The following is a 13,842-nucleotide window of genomic DNA, read 5'->3' as shown; positions in this document are numbered from 1 at the left end:
TTGGCCATCCTGACTTACAGTGAACTTTTTTGTGGTGCAGTGTTGTCATGTGTAAATTAACTTTGGTTTTTTTTTTCAGACTGACGGTAAACCAGAATAGTTTTTTAGCCCCACGGACCAAGACGGTTAATCTAGACGTCTTGAATGTGTCCACAGATTCCCTCCCGCCAAAAAAGGACAATTTAGGTTCACTAAAGAATTTGAACATAACGAACGAAGGAACGTTACAGAAAATAAAGAAAACTTATATTTAAGTAACACGCTCGATCCGGTTTAACTATTTTGTACCTGCTAGATCTTTCATAGACTGCCTTAAATGCTATTTTGCACTATAAGAGTAAAAGAGAGAAACATATTATCAGTTTTATGTTAGGATACGGTTGTATTAAAGCAAAGAAAGATATTTTTGAAGCTCAATGTAATATATATTTTTTTAAGCTTTGAGTCAAATTTTATTGTTACGCGAAATGAACTACTCGCACTACTCTGCATTTCACGCAGCATGACTGGAGCAGCTAAGTACTAAGTAATGTACTCGAATTTTTGTGAGGCCAGGGCCTCTGTAATTTTGTTTGAAACTATGTTATTTAGTTGTTGTCTCGATGTGATAAATATATTGCGTTTACAGGGCGGTTAGGTCTTGTCCAAGGATAAAATACGTCTTATTGACCTTACTTACTTCTCAAACTGAAAACTGAAATTATAAACGTGATGTCCCTGAAATGTGCCCAAATTGTAACCGATAAAAATAAGTTTTACCTAATAATTTTTTTCGAAAACTCGTATTAAAAATTATAAGACAGATGTTGTTGCTTTTGAAAATCTCAATATTTTGGCAGTTATTTCTGGGACATCCTGTATATGAAAGTATGTTGCCGTAACAAAACTTCTGCCATATAACAACAAACTGCTATATACTTGTTAGTGCCAAAACAGGACCTAACCAGGGAAAATTTGCATGTGAGGCTATGTTGTACACTTCATGTATATTCTGCTTTTATGAGTATTGGAAAGTGATTGTTGACAATTTTGCAATAAACTGAATACGCCGAATTATTTACAATACGCATAAAATCACGGAATGTGGAAAATGTTCGTAATAGTATCCATTAAGGTTAATTAATTTTAATTTACATTAAATTAGTTAATAAGAAAAATTTGCATGATCTAAATTAATAACAAATATTTTTATAAACCTTATACAAATTTTTAAGCCCGTACTTTAATTTTTTTTGTTTCCTTATTGTAGTGACTTGGAGATATATTAATTAATATTATTATATTTCTCCACGTCGCTGATCTGAGTAGTTGTTTAATAGAAATAGTTGCCTAAATCATAATAGATTAAGCTCAAATTAATTGTATATATTTTCCTTTTCTCCCATTATATTCTGTTTGGCTGTGAACATTTAAAAATCATTTTGCCTCTCAAATATCTTAATAATTCATTTTTGTACAAAATTAAAAATACTCTATAAATTTGCAATTTATGATCTACGTGAATAAGATGAACAAGTTTACATTCCATTCTGTAATTATTTGTATCGATTGAATAAATAGTATTTATAAGATCGTTTTTTATATTTTCCATTTTTTTAAATATCCTTTGGTCCCTAAAAATTGAATTATTCCACAAAATTTTTAAAATATGTTAAGCCTGTCCCAGACGATGTGTCCAACGTTGGTTCCAATGTTCGTTCCAACGTTGGACACAATTTTCGTCATAAAAGTATGGCAAGTGTGTCTGCTACATGATGGGGTGAACTTTTGTTGAACATTAGAAATACATGTGTGGCCAACGTTCGTCAGTGTCGTATTCATACTGCAGATTCACAGAACAGTAAAAAATGAAAGATGAAGAGACAACAACTATTGGCATTGCTGCCGGCATGAGAGTATTATGCAGTCCAAAACTATTATTACAAAAAAAAAGAGACATGTTAGAAGGTGATGGATGCTACATATCTCTAAATGAAATCTCCTAAAATTCAAGGCATTAGTAAAGTTTTATTTAACATATATCTCACTTTTGACAAGAAGGTACAAACTTTGAAAACTTTATATTATATTTATAATATTCAGTATCACTTTATAGACAACAAAAACTAAACTAGTTAAATGTCGAATTATTCGGCACTCCTGGAATACGTCAAACACACGATCGCTCGTGTAGGTGTGTGACGAACGATGCTTCCAATGCTGGAAGCTCCTTTGATGCGGCTTAAATTTACCGACAGAAGCCCGAACGTGGCATGTAGCCAATGTTGGACACATGCAATTCGCCAGCATCCGCCCACACGATGTAGCAAATAGCAATGTGTCCAACATAGGAAGGCATTCGCCACATCGTCTGGGACCGGCTTTAGAAAGAAATCAAGACCTTAAAATTCTGTATAGTTGGAGAGGAACTGATTTCACCCCGTGATTCCCCAGGCTCTCTAGTGTCTGTGGGAATTTTTTCAGATTATTCTGAGCCCCAAAACATTTCTCTAAAAATCGATGGACTATAGCCCATGAATATTATCAAAAAATAAATTTACCATCGAAGGGGCTTATCCCATGTATTTGAGGACGCTGAGCACTCAGGGATCGTTATTTTCCGTTAGCATGCCATGGTTCATGAAAAATTCTAAAAATCTCGCAAACCCTTAGAGCTGGAAAGAAACTGATTTCGCCCCGTGATTCGCCAGGCTCTTTAATGTATGTGGGATTATTTTCAAATTATTCTGAGCCCCAAAGCTTTTCTCTAAAAATCGATTTTTCAGCCAAAAAATTTTAGGGGCCCTGAAAAATCTGAAAAAATTCCTCCAGACTCTAACGGTAATGACAAATCCAAATCTAAAACGATTTTCTCTCTAGCTTGCGTAATTTTCGAAATATTCAATTTTTTTCTTCGGGAAAGCAACATACAAAAATAAGCGGGCTACATCGGCGTCTTCTGCTGCCCAGACCATATACGGGGTGTAGTCTTTAGGGACATTTTAATTTTTTGACAATTTTCATGAAATTATAGTCAAAAAAATTAAATGCGTGTGGTTTTAGGAATTATTATGCAGACAAGTATACAGGCATGTATTGTATGTTGCCTACCTAACAAAAGCTTTGGAACCGGAAGGAAAAATATAAAAAATCTCGAAAACTGGCGGAGCTACAGAGGAACTGACGGCAGTTGTGGATTAGTCAGGGCCGTTACTCTCCACCTGAATTTTTTCAGAATTTTCAGAGGCCTCAACATTTTTGAGAAAATCGACGTACTATACAGGGTGTTTATGAATTGAATGCCGATACTTAAAGGTGTGAATCCTTGGGTCATTTTAAGAAGAAAACTTAATATCAACATATGTCCTACACCTCTTAATTTTTGAGCTGCAGGGTGTTATAGTTTTAAGAAAAAATTTACTTTTTTATTATAATTTTCTTATCACTCCAGATATTTTTATGAAATTTTGTACACACCTATTAATCATTAAGGAACATAGTTTGATGTAAAAAATGTTTTAAAATCTTTGCCAATGACGTCCGTACGAGGTTTGGATTAAACATTTTTGAAGAAAGAAATGGTACGCCACTGCTTTTTCTAAAAACTAAAATTATTTTTAAAATCTCCATTTATTTTACAGCAAATTCGGTCCCTAGACTTACTCTCGTACGACGCACCATTTGCACGTAAAAAAATGAAAACCAAAAAAAGTTTTTTCCCCAAGTTCATTGAGACTGCTTTTGATATTTTGTTGCCATTTTGTAGACACCCACCATGCGTGGAAACACTTTTTGTGGGGCAAAAATTAATTTTCTACTTTCACAAATGACATTCACGTAGGCATAATATTAAATGTTTGGATAGAAAAAACGGTAAGCTCATTAAATGCCCCCTTAAAGCAAATGAAATAAAAATTAGTAGGCTGGGTAAAGTGTCATAATTTTTTACGCTTCTTTTCGCAATAAAGTTGACATTGATTTTTCATTATTAAAAAATTATTAGAGTAGGAGGTAAAATCTCATAAAAAATGGTAAATTTTACAATCGGTGAATTAGCTGACATGCATTTTACTTATGGGGTTGCCGACGGAAATGCATACGAAGCCAGGAGGATATACCAAGAGCGGTATCCAAATCGCGTACTACCCGATCCGAGAACATTTTCTGGGATTCATAGACGTCTTCACGAAACCGGAAATTTAAAAGTAGACCACAGTGCTAAAGGAGTCCCTGAAACAGTAAGAACACCGGAACTTGAAGAAGGAATTTTACATGAAATTGAGGAGAACCCCGAAACTAGCACGAGGAAAATCGCGGCAACATTTAATGTTTCACACGTACTTGTTTGGAAAATTCTTATCGAAAATTTGTTATATCCATATCACATTGAAAGAGTCCAGGCATTACTCCCTAGAGATTTCCCGTTGCGCATTAATTTCTGTGAGTGGTTTCTTCAAAAGCTGCTGGAAAATCCGTTATTTGACAGGTACATTCTTTTTACCGATGAAGCTAGTTTTTCTCGAAACTCAATACGAAATTTCCATAATAACCATTTGTGGGCGGATGAAAACCCTTTTGCAATTGTTGAATCAAATCATCAAGAACAGTTTTCAATAAATGTTTGGGCTGGTATTATTGACGATTATTTGATAGGCCCATTTTTTCTCCCAAGAAGATTAGATGGACAATCGTATTTACACTTTCTTGAAGAAGATCTGCCGCCAATGCTTGAAGACCTTCCTCTTTTATTAAGAAACCAGATGTGGCTAATGCACGATGGTGCGCCTCCACATTTTAGCTTACGGGTGCGTGAATTTTTAAATCACAACTATCGCGATCGGTGGATAGGCCGCGGAGGAACGCAGTCATGGCCGCCCAGATCTCCCGACCTTAATAGTTTAGACTACTTTTTCTGGGGTCATCTGAAAAGCTTAGTGTACGCAGTGCCGATTCAAACCGAAGAAGAGTTACGAAATCGTATAATAGTATGCTGCCAAACCATAAGAGACACCCCAGGAATTTTTGAAAATGTACGTCAGTCTATGCGAAGAAGAGTAGATGCTTGCATACGTGTGGGTGGAGGACACTTTCAACAACTACTGTAAATACATAATAAATACATTATGACACTTTACCCAGCCTACTAATTTTTATTTCATTTGCTTTAAGGGGGCATTTAATGAGCTTACCGTTTTTTCTATCCAAACATTTAATATTATGCCTACGTGAACGTCATTTGTGAAAGTAGAAAATTAATTTTTGCCCCACAAAAAGTGTTTCCACGCATGGTGGGTGTCTACAAAATGGCAACAAAATATCAAAAGCAGTCTCAATGAACTTGGGGAAAAAACTTTTTTTGGTTTTCATTTTTTTACGTGCAAATGGTGCGTCGTACGAGAGTAAGTCTAGGGACCGAATTTGCTGTAAAATAAATGGAGATTTTAAAAATAATTTTAGTTTTTAGAAAAAGCAGTGGCGTACCATTTTTTTCTTCAAAAATGTTTAGTTCAAACCTCGTACGGACGTCATTGGCAAAGATTTTAAAACATTTTTTACATCAAACAATGCTCCTTAATGATTAATAGGTGTGTACAAAATTTCATAAAAATATCTGGAGTGATAAGAAAATTATAATAAAAAAGTAAATTTTTTCTTAAAACTGTAACACCCTGTAGCTCAAAAATTAAGAGGTTTAGGACATCTGTTGATATTAAGTTTTCTTCTTTAAATAACCCAAGGATTCACACCCTTAAGTATCGGCATTCAATTAGTAAACAGCCTGTATAGTACGTCGATTTTCTCAAAAATGTTTAAATTAAAATGCGTGGCTAAAGGCGATTTTAGGAATTATTCTGCAGCCAAGTATACAGGTGTGTATTGTAAGTTGCCTACCTAACAAAAGTTGTAGAACTGGACGGAAAAATATAAAAAATCTCGAAAACTGGTGAAGCTAGAGGGGAACTGACGGCAGTTTTGGATTAGTCAGGGCCGTTACTCTCCACCTGAATTTTTTCAGAATTTTCAGAAGCCTAAAAATTTTTGAGAAAATCGACGGACTAGTCCATCGTTTTTTTCGGCCAAAAAATTTTAGGGTCCCGGAAAAATGTGAAAAAATTCCTCCAGACTATAACTGTACTGGCAAATCCAAAACTAAAACGAATTTCTCTCCAGCTCGCGTAATTTTCGAAGTATTCAATTTTTTTCTTCAGGAAAGCAACTTACAAAAATTGCGAACTACATCGGCGTTTCCTGCGGCGCAAACTAGAAACTACAAACGGGGTGCCGTATTTAGACGACATTCTAAATTTTTGAGAATATTCATGAAAATATCGTAAAAAAAATGCGTTTCTAAAGGAGTTTTATGCAGCCAAGTATACACACACATGTATTGTATGTTGCCTGCCTAACAAAAGCTTTGGAACCGGAAGGAAAAATATAAATAATCTCGAAAACTGGCGGAGCTAGAGAGGAACTGACGGCAGTTTTGGAATTACTCAGGGCCGTTACCAAAGACCTCAGAATGGTCGTTGGCCGTTACTCTCCACCTGAATTTTTTCAGAATTTTCAGAGGCCTAAAAATTTTTGAGAAAATCGACGGACTAGTCCATCGTTTTTTTCGGCCAAAAAATTTTAGGGGCCCGGAAAAATATGAAAAAATTCCTCCAGACTATAACTGTACTGGCAAATCCAAAACTAAAACGAATTTCTCTCCAGCTCGCGTAATTTTCGAGATAATTTTTTTTGCACAGAATGGCAACTAACAAAAATTGCGAACTACATCGGCGTTTCCTGCGGCGCAAACTAGAAACTACAAACGGGGTGCCGTTTTTAGACGACATTCTAAATTTTTGAGAATATTCATGAAAATATCGTCAAAAAAATGCGTTTCTAAAGGAGTTTTATGCAGCCAAGTATACACACACATGTATTGTATGTTGCCTGCCTAACAAAAGCTTTGGAACCGGAAGGAAAAATATAAAAAAATCTCGAAAACTGGTGGAGCTAGGGAGGAACTGACGGCAGTTTTGGATTAGTCAGGGCCGTTACTCTCCACCTGAATTTTTTCAGAATTTTCAGAGGCCTAAAAATTTTTGAGAAAATCGACGGACTAGTCCATCGTTTTTTTCGGCCAAAAAATTTTAGGGGCCCGGAAAAATTTGAAAAAATTCCTCCAGACTATAACTGTACTGGCAAATCCAAAACTAAAACGAATTTCTCTCCAGCTCGCGTAATTTTCGAAGTATTCAATTTTTTTCTTCAGGAAAGCAACTTACAAAAATTGCGAACTACATCGGCGTTTCCTGCGGCGCAAACTAGAAACTACAAACGGGGTGCCGTATTTAGACGACATTCTAAATTTTTGAGAATATTCATGAAAATATCGTCAAAAAAAATGCGTTTCTAAAGGAGTTTTATGCAGCTAAGTATACACACGCATGTATTGTATGTTGCCTACCTAACAAAAGCTGTGGAACCGGAAGGAAAAATATAAATAATCTCGAAAACTGGCGGAGCTAGAGGGGAACTGACGGCAGTTTTGGATTAGTCAGGGCCGTTACTCTCCACCTGAATTTTTTCAGAATTTTCAGAGGCCTAAAAATTTTTGAGAAAATCGACGGACTAGTCCATCGTTTTTTTCGGCCAAAAAATTTTAGGGGCCCGGAAAAATTTGAAAAAATTCCTCCAGACTATAACTGTACTGGCAAATCCAAAACTAAAACGAATTTCTCTCCAGCTCGCGTAATTTTCGAAGTATTCAATTTTTTTCTTCAGGAAAGCAACATACGAAAATTGCGAACTACATCGACGTTTCCTGCGGCGCAAACTAGAAACTACAAACGGGGTGCCGTATTTAGACGACATTCTAAATTTTTGAGAATATTCATGAAAATATCGTCAAAAAAAATGCGTTTCAAAAGGAGTTTTATGCAGCCAAGTATACACACGCATGTATTGTATGTTGCCTACTTAACAAAAGCTTTTGAACCGGAAGGAAAAATATAAATAATCTCGAAAACTGGCGGAGCTAGAGAGGAACTGACGGTAGTTTTGGATTAGTCAGGGCCGTTACTCTCCACCTGAATTTTTTCAGAATTTTCAGAGGCCTAAAAATTTTTGAGAAAATCGACGGACTAGTCCATCGTTTTTTTCGGCCAAAAAATTTTAGGGGCCCGGAAAAATATGAAAAAATTCCTCCAGACTATAACTGTACTGGCAAATCCAAAACTAAAACGAATTTCTCTCCAGCTCGCGTAATTTTCGAGATAATTTTTTTTGCACAGAATGGCAACTTACAAAAATAGCCGACTACATCGGCGTATTTTGCGGCCCTTACTACATACGGGGTGCCGTCTTTAGCCGGCATTCTAATTTTTTGAGAATTTTCACGAAAATTGTCGTCAAAAAAGTAAAATACGTACCTAAAGGCGGTTTTAGGTATTATGCAGCAAGTATACAGGTGTGTATTGTATGTTGCCTACCTAACAAAAGCTTTGGAACCGGAAGGAAAAATATAAATAATCTCGAAAACTGGCGGAGCTAGAGAGGAACTGACGGTAGTTTTGGATTAGTCAGGGCCGTTACTCTCCACCTGAATTTTTTCAGAATTTTCAGCCCCTAAAATTTTTGAGAAAATCGACGGACTATAGTCCCTCAATTTTTCTGCCAAAAAATTTTAGAATCACGGAATAATCTGAAAAAATTCCTCCAGACTCTAACGGTACTGACAAATCCAAATCTAAAAGGAATTTCTCTCTAGCTCGCGTAATTTTCGAGATATTCAATTTTTTTCTTCGGGAAAGCAACTTACAAAAAAAAAGCAGGCTACATCGGCGTTTTCTGCGGCCCAGACCATATACGGGGTGCAGTCTTTAGGGGCATTCTAATTTTTTGAGAATTTTCATGAAATTATAGTCAAAAAAATAAAATGCGTGACTAAAGGCGGTTTTAAGAATTATTTTGCAGACAAGTATACAGGCATGTATTGTATGTTGCCTATCTAACAAGAGCTTTGGAACCGAAAGGAAAAATATAAAAAATCTCAAAAACTGGCAGAGTTAGAGAGGAACTGACAGCAGTTTTGGATTGGTTAGTTCCGTTATTGTCAACCTGAAATTTTTCAGTCCTAAACATTTTTGAGAAAATTGACAGACTACCTAACAAAAGCTTTGGAATTGGAAGGAAAAATATAAAAAATCTCGAAAAACGACGCAAAATTAAAATTGTCAAAAAATAAATTCGCCAATTAAGGGGTGTATTGTAGGTATTTGAGGACGTTGAACACGTATGGATGGTTATATTCCGTCTGCGTGCCCTAATTCGTAAAAAAAAATCTCGCAAACCCTTAGAGCTAGAAAGAAACTGAATTCACCCCGTGATTCCCCAGGCTCTCTAGTGTATGTGAGATTTTTTTCAGATTTTTCTGAGCCCCAACGCTTTTCTCTAAAAATCGATGTGATATATAATTTTCTTTAGGGACTCGGGGAACAAATTAAAAAAAATCGTGTACAATTTAACTCCTTTATAGAATTTACTGGATGTGTGTGAGTAAAAAACCTATTTTTGAAAGTATCTACGAAACAAAATTAAAAAATAATGCATTTGAACTCCTTTACAGAATTTAGAATCTAGTGGATGTATTTTGTTCTGGTTACGTTGATGTGAACAACAACAAAAATATACTCTTAGCCCCAGACGAATTAATACAACGCCTGGGTACTAGGAACATACATCTTCGAATATTGTTCCGTTTTAGATACCTGTAGAAATCCTCCTGGAAAAAGAAAACAAAATTATCAAATTTAAAGGTAGTCATGAAGCTTACCAGCAATTGGGCCATGCTTGGTCCTTTTTGCCTGCTGTAACTTACACTATCCTCCAGTCCCTCCACCTTAACAATCCCACACATCCAACATTCCTGCCGCGTGCGGGATTCGAATCCATTACGGTTTTACTGTGCAGCTCTGGTCCACCTCAGTCGGCAGACTTTGAACGATTCGACTACCGCCGCACCCTATTAGATTTAAAGTTTTCGGGTTGTTATGCCGCCAATTACAGACTTACCTTGCACTTCCATGGCCTTAGCTACTAATCTTTAACCTGTCCCTCTGCACAGTGCCTTACCTTCTCCTTACTTGATAACCTCTGCCTGAAAAACTGTAGTATACATACCCAGTGAAGAACTTTCCTGGATACCACTGTCTTCCAGGCATATTCCTGCTCATAAATACTCATCTCGCACCCAAGATCCATCAGTATAGGGATCTCAGAGTAGACCAGTCGATATAGGTTTTTTTGTGTGTCAAAAATACTAACAGCATACCACCTGGGCCATCATTTCATCAAAGACAGTCCGTAGTTATACTCTGATGTGTTTTGGACTTGCAACTCTCATTAATTAATTTGTTAACATTTTAGTGCAAAAACTCGTATTTTTTAGTATTTTGCTTATAAAACCAAAACTACTAGAGCAATCGGTTGATTAGAACCGGAGAAAATCCGGAAAAACCGGAAAATTAGGCATTTTATTAAAAAATTCATAACTTTGTCATTTATGAAGATTAAGAGCTGAAATTTGGCACAAAAGTACATAATTATGTCAGCTTTAAGGCAGGTGCTGTCGGACCATTAGTTTTTTCGCAATTGCAATTTCAAATTATTTATGAATTCTTTTACCGGGAGTCTGCTTGCGTTAAAAATGGTCCGATTTTAATTCTAATACCGGTTGTCAAAACTAGAAGTAAAATACTATAAAACATATATTTCTAGTTTTCGTTAAAATGCAGCGAAATGGATGAAACATGCACTTGAACATCGGTGTAATCGGCCGAGCGTGCGAGTAGTGGGGGAAGGAGGGGAAACGTACAATATAGATTGAGTCGCACTGCGTTCGGCCGTTTACACCGATGTTCAAGTGCATGTTTCATCCATTTCGCTGCATTTTAACAAAAACTTGAAATAGTATTTTACTTCTAGTTTTGAAAACCTGTATTAGAATTAAAATCAGACCATTTTTAACACAAGCAGTCTCTCGGCAAGAAAATGCAAAAAAAATTTGCAATTGCGCAAAAACTTAGGCCGACAGCGCCTGCCTTTTGCAACTGAAAGCTGATATAATTATCTACTTCTGTGCCAAATTTCAGTTTTTAATTTTCATTAACGACAAAGTTAGAATTTTTGAAAAAAATGCCGAATTTTCCGGATTTTCTCCAGTTCTAATCAACCGATCGAATAGCTCGACCTCTCATTTTCTTCGAAATTTAATTTCCTACAACTTTTCCATTTACGGAAGTGAGATTCCTCTAGTAGTTTTGGTTTTAAAATCAAAAAAACTAAAAAAAACGCGCTTTTTTGCACTAAAATGTTAATAACAAATTAATTAATGAGGTTTGCGAGTCGAAAACACATCAGAGTATATCTGCGGACTGTCTTTTAAATTATGACGCAGGTGGCATGCTGTTAGTATTTTTGTCAAGATATGCCTTTTTTTGTTTTATTGACTGGCCTAGGGGGACATATCATCTTCCTGCTTCCACTGCTCTCTCGAGGGGAAGGTAGTGATGTATTTCCTTCCTAGACGGTCCTCTACTTCAATGACCCTCATGCAGGGACGCATTTCTAAATTATGCGCCCTGAGCGCCCCAGTACCTGTTAGTAAATGTAAAATGTTGGCAAAAAGCCCACAGGGACGGCCTTTCGGCCGTCCCTTTGAAACAGATCGCCCCGCGCAAGCTTCCCTCAACCCCAGGAAGACTTCTAGTGCGGCCGTTGCAGTCGTCCCTATTGCTCCTGTAATATCTAAGCAGGCAAGGCTCGATGGCTTCCTGGTTACTATCACCCGGGCCACACTCAACCACCAGACCAAGGCCCCATACTGTGGTCTCGGTCTGACTACCGTCATGTACACCCAGTGAAGCATCTTTGTACTGAGACCCAGCTTTTGCCAGCTACCTTCCTTAATTGCCAAAATTCCGTTCCTCGGGGTCCCTCTTCAGGGCCCACCAAGGGCCAAAACATCTCAGAAACAAGACTTTCCCTAAAATTTTGTCTCTCAGTGGGGGGTGATCTTTCTCTCTTGGTTGAATAGAATGATCACTTGCTTCTCCCTCTTTTATTTCAACATCATTCCTTTCTCTCTCTCTTTTGTTTTGATTTCTTTTAAGAAATATTTGATTTGTCTGTTTTACGATTGGAAATGTTTGTAATTGGCTTGTTTTTTTTTATATAATTAGAAATATTTTCATTCGTAATATTATTTAATTTTTCTTTTTTTTTCACTTATATTTTTTAGTGGCTCTTTGAAAGGAATTCTTTGTGTAGTTCAACGAATTCTTGTTGTAACTCATGATTTTTTTCTATAATTTTGATTAGGTGTTTGGATTTCTATCGGCAGATGACAGGAGATGAAAGGGGTTCTAGAAAAAAATAGAGCAATTTAAGTTTAAATTGGTAAAACCCAACGTGACTCTCTTCGAAGTTGCTATTACCTCGACGGCGTCTAGCGCTGTGAGTAGAGGGCTTCAGTGAACGGCAAAGATGGAGAATGTAGCTGTAGCTCTTCAATTTCCCACATGGGCACGGGAACTCACATACGAGGTTCGTTACTTGAGGCCATTTTAGTAAAATCAGAGAAATATGGATCAACAAGCCAATAATAGAAATATACATGCACAGTTTATATGCTGAAAGGTAATGTAGCTGGCTAGCCACCGAACTATTAGTTTTACGGCTTGACGATGTAACTGAAGATGAAACATTTTAAAGTTCTGTTCTAAAGTTCAACTTTTACTAGTTAGAAGGTGGGTAAAATTAAAAGTTCACTAAAGTTTAAGCAATTGTCACTAAAGTTAATTGTCTAAGAGTTTCAAGAAGAAATCAGTGGCCAGCAATAATAAAGGTTTGGCACTTACCGTTCTTGCTCTCAGCTGTCTAACGGGAGGTCGTCGGTGTCGTGTAGCACTCAGTTTGTTTTAAAGTTTAGTTTAAATAAATCTCATGGGAGTAAGCCAGCGAGCTGATTATTATATAGTAAAGTTTATTTTGTACTATACTGGTTTTTATTTATTATTTCTTCGAATTCTTTTCAAAGTTGAAAATATGATTGCTTGGCCTGAGAAATGGGAGCACTTTGTAAAAAAATAAAAAAAAATGAGTTTATTCACTATAATAGTAACGGAGGAAAATAATGTTTAAAAACTAAAATTGAAATTATTGTAAGTGAAAAATGTTTCTATAAAATACTGATTACTTCCGACGACGAAAATTGGGCCAAAAGGCAACGTATCTTTGGACAAGGTTAAGCGGATAGCAAGAGATTTGTTCCGCTAATTTTATACCATAAATACAATTCAGTGAGGAGTTCCAGTCCCCAGAATGTAGGGTTTTCCCTGTTTTTCATAACTTTTTTATTTATGGGAACTTTCCCAAGTTTTTGGTAACGGTGGAAAGCTCCGGTTTATACAAGAGAAGAGTTGATGGCAAGAATAGAACATCATTGTAATAAAATTAAACAGAATCCACAAATGCTATTTAGTGTGCAACAAAATAATGTTAAATGAATAAGGAAGTGCATTGAACTAGATGGAGGACATATCGAGCATTTACTGAAGTAACCTCTTTTAATCCATATGTTTCATTCTTAACTTTTTTCTGTTGCGATCATCGACCGTCCTTGTATAATAAAAAATATTTGATTCTATTTTAAATGTACAAAGATACATTTGAATGAGTTGCTTTGATCCCCGAAATTTCAAGTTAATCAAAGTAACCCTTTAGAAATTATGGGCAATATTCATTTTCCAACTTCTTACTTTGAGTGACAATAACTCCTCAACAATGGCACCTATGTAAAAAGTTTATATGAAG

General features: G+C 36.2%; 1 protein-coding gene across 1 annotated transcript in view; it reads left to right on the top strand.

Annotated features, from left to right (window-relative positions):
• Positions 1-1,195, top strand: part of LOC108906284 (semaphorin-1A-like) — a 44,044-nt gene extending 42,849 nt beyond the window's left edge. The window contains exon 9 of the mRNA XM_018709506.1: positions 80-1,195. Coding sequence (XP_018565022.1) covers positions 80-254 — 175 coding nt within the window. The 3' untranslated portion in view covers positions 255-1,195. The remainder of the gene's footprint in view (positions 1-79) is intronic.
• The last annotated feature ends 12,647 nt before the right edge of the window (positions 1,196-13,842 follow it).

Source organism: Anoplophora glabripennis, unplaced genomic scaffold, assembly GCF_000390285.2.
Source record: "Anoplophora glabripennis isolate ALB-LARVAE unplaced genomic scaffold, Agla_2.0 scaffold32, whole genome shotgun sequence".
In the NCBI taxonomy this organism is placed as follows: Eukaryota; Metazoa; Arthropoda; class Insecta; order Coleoptera; family Cerambycidae; genus Anoplophora; species Anoplophora glabripennis.
This window is presented reverse-complemented; position numbering and strand designations above follow the sequence as displayed.